Genomic DNA, 4,187 nt, shown 5'->3' on the forward strand with positions numbered 1-4,187 from the left:
CTGCTGGCAGGACACTGGTTTCAGTCAGTAACTGGAAGATAATTCAGTGGTCTTCCTTGCCAGAAAAACTTATTTACAGGAACCTGTCTGCGGTGATGCATAAAACACTTGAGCAGGACCCTGGACTGATGCCAGAGTTGCTTCTAAAATAGCAATGTACAAACGGTTTTTGTGCTCAGAACAATACATTTGAGGGCAATAGCTAAAATGTGAGCATTCACACCTTTCATGTTCTTGCTTCGTAGTTTTTTCTTGCTTCTGGTTCAGTGCAATTGCTGTGCATCAAGCTGGTGTATTTCACCTGGCTCCCTCTTCCTTCCAAATCTGTAGAAAAAGTTCTCATGACCTGGAGATGTGACTTTCTTAATTCTGTGTGACCTGACTCCTCCTATCTGCTTTGCAGCACTGGGCAAAACCCTTCTCAGGGTCTGTCTTTGGATGACATGAGGAGAAACTTCCAGTACCCTCCGATTGACAAGAACGGTGAGTTACTGCTGAACACTCCTCCTAGCATCGCAGTGCATTTAACTGGCACAGAGTTGCAGTTTCCTGACAGCCTGATGAGAAAGCTGATGTTCAGTGCAGACTGCTAGTTACAGCCAGTGGAAGCTCATGAGATCTCACCCCACTCTCCTGCAGCTCCTGGCCACTTTCCCTCTGTTTGTGCCCCAGGCTTTTGTGGGCTGGGATGGTCGGTCCGTGTGTGTGTGTGTGTGTGTGTGTGTGTGGGTGTGTGGATCTGTGGATAAGGAGAGGATGTGGCATTGTGTCCTTTTTTTTTAAAGGCAAGACAGTCCTATTTCCAAAGTACATGGCAGCAGGAAGTGGCACAGCATTTCCTTCTCCACATTCCCACTCCTCTCAGAGGACATCCCATCGTTCTGCTCCCCCCAAAGCAGAATTTCTGGTGGCTCCTTACTATTGTCTTCTTGGCTTTCCATCCCACCACACTTAAGCATATTTTTATGCATTGCCACCAAAGCAGCTTTGCAGTGCTTCCCAGCCCCTGTAAATGTCTCTTCCTCGATAGCCCTTGTTCAGGTCTCATCCTGCAGGCAGCAATTTAGAAGTCTGTTCCTTGCCGGCCTTCCTGAATGGCTTGTGAAGGCAGTAGCTGCTGCTTCATAATTAAGCTGTATACATTTTTTCAGTAGCATACAGAAGTGCAGTTGGCATTAGGGTGCTATCAACTAGACTGGACTCAGACCTTGGGTCAATTTTCTTTTCTTGGTGTAGAATCTAAAGGTCAGAAGTTAATTGCACCTTCGTGAGATCCTCATGCACACGAGGCTCAGCTGAGCACCCAAGAAGGGCCTACCTCTGATTTAAAGCTGCTTTAGCTGCACACTAACTGCTGGGGCAGTACATGCTTTGTGCTCAGCTGGGAAGCAGCAGTAAATCCATGCTCAGTAACTTTCTGTGGGCATACCCATGTGATCTTGTTGCTTCCCTGTTTACGTGCTGACAGAGCCAGAGCTCATCCCCTGTGACTGCAGCATTATGCGAGCAAACATCAGCAGGGCACACCACAGTGACCTTCACCTCGTGACAATGCCACAGATGGTGCTTCCCACGGCTGCCCAGAGCCACACAGAGTCTGGCTCCTCCCAGCCCCCAGAATGGCATGAGAATCCAGGAAAACCTGCATGCAGAGCAAAGCAGGGAATATTGTCAGAGCTGATCACTCATGGTATAAAGATGTCGGAGCAGGGCTGGGCGCTGAAGGACAGCGCAGACCTGTGAGGAGTACCGAGGATATGACTGAGATAAGGCAATGCTTCAGTGCCCAGCTTCCAAAGCATGCCATGATTAGAAGATTAATCAAGGTTCCCTATGGCTTACAACATCACAACGTAGTGGTGCTTTGATTACCAGAGTCCTCACCAGTGCAGCTGTGTATCGTTTCTGCTTGGCAGTAGGCTCTGGCATGCAGGAGCATGAGCAATGCTTTCCAGCCCTTAGCCCATCCACCCGTGCTCCAGGACCGTTTTGTGCATTAGCTTTCACTGCTCCCTTGGTTCCTGAGATTCTGGATGGCTCTATGTGATGCACTGTTATCAGGAAATTTGAGAAGACTACATTAGTTAGTACAGTAAAATAAGGAGAGTAGGAGCAGCAGATAAACGACAGCGTAAAGGGAGAAATCATTGGTGTTGGAAATACAGCGCTGCTGAGAGCAGCTGCTGTCCATGCTGTAGCGTCAGGACCTAAAGTATTTAAAAGCAGCGACCACAATGCTGGTTCTGAGCTGTCAAGCTCAAAGGAAGAATGAGGTATTCTTAATGTCAGATCCTCACTGTGTTATTAAAACAAGATTTGTGGTTTTGTGCCACTCACTGAAGCTTCTTTGTGCCTATCATGACCTGTTTCTGTGAATGATTGGTCTGCTTACCTCCCATTTAAATTCTTCCTCTGTAGATGATATTGGACATCTGCAGACAGCAAGAAGGTATCGGCATTGTCTGTGCCTATCTCCCAAAGTGGCTGTCACTGCAGAGGGAGGCAGAAGCAGCACTTCTACCCCAGTGTGAGGATGCACTGAGCTTTGCTCTGCTCCTTGCAGGTTACGTGTCGGATCCCATGAGCACCATGAGGTTTCACTCCTGCAGCAGCAGTGGCAGCTTCGAGGAAAGCAGCTGACAGCACAGAGCTCCGTCCTGCAGAGCCAGGCACCCAGGGTCAGACTGGGCAGCCACGAACAGAACCGCTCCATCGGCTGGTGCTGAGCATCCCTGCCACCAGCTGTGTGCCAGCACCTGCTGCTGCTGACCATGAGGAGGCTGCTTCTTTTGGTGGTGTGTATCTGTCCTTGAACAAAGCTTTAACTAAAAACATATGCTTCAGTTCAATCATTTGGTAACAAAAAAGCAATGCAGGCACTCCACGACAAACCTTTAACCAGAAGGAAAATCTGAAACAAAGGCAGCTTAGGAAGCAGAATACAGAGCAGGGAAACAGACTGCACTTGCATCGATACCTCTATGTGCCCACCTACAGCGGCTTAGTTCAACCTCCTGGTAACTTGTCAGTAGTGGACCCTTGAAAATAACAGGAAAAACTTCCACGGCCCAGTGCTTGTGTACAACTCGACTGGTAACTAAAATAGCTGGTGCCTTGAAGAAAGTGATGTCTTCGTTAATTGGTTGTTATTGAAGAAGCACCTGGCTTCAGGGGAAAGCACATTGCATAGCAGTGACCAGTTACCAATACAAATGGAAACTCTGCCGAGTGTAAGTTACTGAACAAAATGTATCTTAGAAGTCATTTGCAGGAATGGAATTAGTTTGTGCCATTCCTGGAGAAGCCAAAGGAGCATGCTCGAATAGTCAGACAGGACAAGACACCGAGGGTTCTTATCCTTCTTTTAAGAACAGCAATGCCTTCAACTGCAGTAATATTTCAAGTTGTTGAGAACAAACATATCAGGAACAGATAATCTACATCAAAATGAACCAGTGTCCCCTCCAGTGAGCCATACCTCCCCCCGGCACACAGCCCTGTGCCCACAACTGGCCTGTCCTGCAGGAGCCCAGCTCAGCCATCATGCTCACTCTGTATGGCTGTGAAAATCCCAGCCAGTGAAGCCCAGCTCATCATGTGAGCACTGCAACCCTGTCAGAGACCTGCACACAGTACCTGCAAGGTGCTGGCTCCCACGTACAGGTGTGACCATCACCTCCTCCATCTGTGCTGGGGAGGTCAGAGGCCCAGTGCCCATGTCCAGGAGTGGGACCGCAAGCAGTCCTCCTCTTACTGTGTGCAAAGCTCGGCCCTTTTTTCCTACTGGTGAAATGCATGCATTAAGCCTGTTTAATGTCCCCCAGTTTTGTTCTGATTTAACAATTTGCAACAGCGCTAAGTCCAGACATGCTGAGGGTATGAGCCCTGCTCTCAAGGCCGTTGCTGCAAACCCCGCTCCAGAATCAAACTGCAGTGGTCACACACAGCTGAGGTCACAGCCCCACCTCCCAGTGAGGAGTTTGTAGTTGTAGAAGGGAAATAACACACAGACAAACTCACGGAGAAGAGACAGAGCCAAGCACGTATACTCTCAAACATACACCTGTCAGCCCGCAGTAGTACAGGGTGCAAGCAGGAGGGAACGCTCAGAGCAATATTGTTCCCTGTAACAGAGAAACCAAGTGTGGCAGCTGCTGGGCAGTGCTGGTGGTGGTGGGCTTACACAC

At 48.9% G+C, this 4,187-nt stretch overlaps 1 protein-coding gene across 1 annotated transcript in view; it reads left to right on the top strand.

Moving 5' to 3' along the window:
* The window catches only part of LOC110402683 (serine/threonine-protein kinase TNNI3K), a 59,711-nt gene extending 56,877 nt beyond the window's left edge, over positions 1 to 2,834 (top strand). The window contains exons 24-25 of the mRNA XM_021405042.1: positions 404 to 483; positions 2,564 to 2,834. Of these exons, the coding sequence (XP_021260717.1) occupies positions 404 to 483; positions 2,564 to 2,640 (157 nt within the window). The 3' untranslated portion in view covers positions 2,641 to 2,834. The remainder of the gene's footprint in view (positions 1 to 403; positions 484 to 2,563) is intronic.

Source organism: Numida meleagris, chromosome 7 (genome assembly GCF_002078875.1).
Source record: "Numida meleagris isolate 19003 breed g44 Domestic line chromosome 7, NumMel1.0, whole genome shotgun sequence".
Lineage (NCBI taxonomy): Eukaryota > Metazoa > Chordata > Aves > Galliformes > Numididae > Numida > Numida meleagris.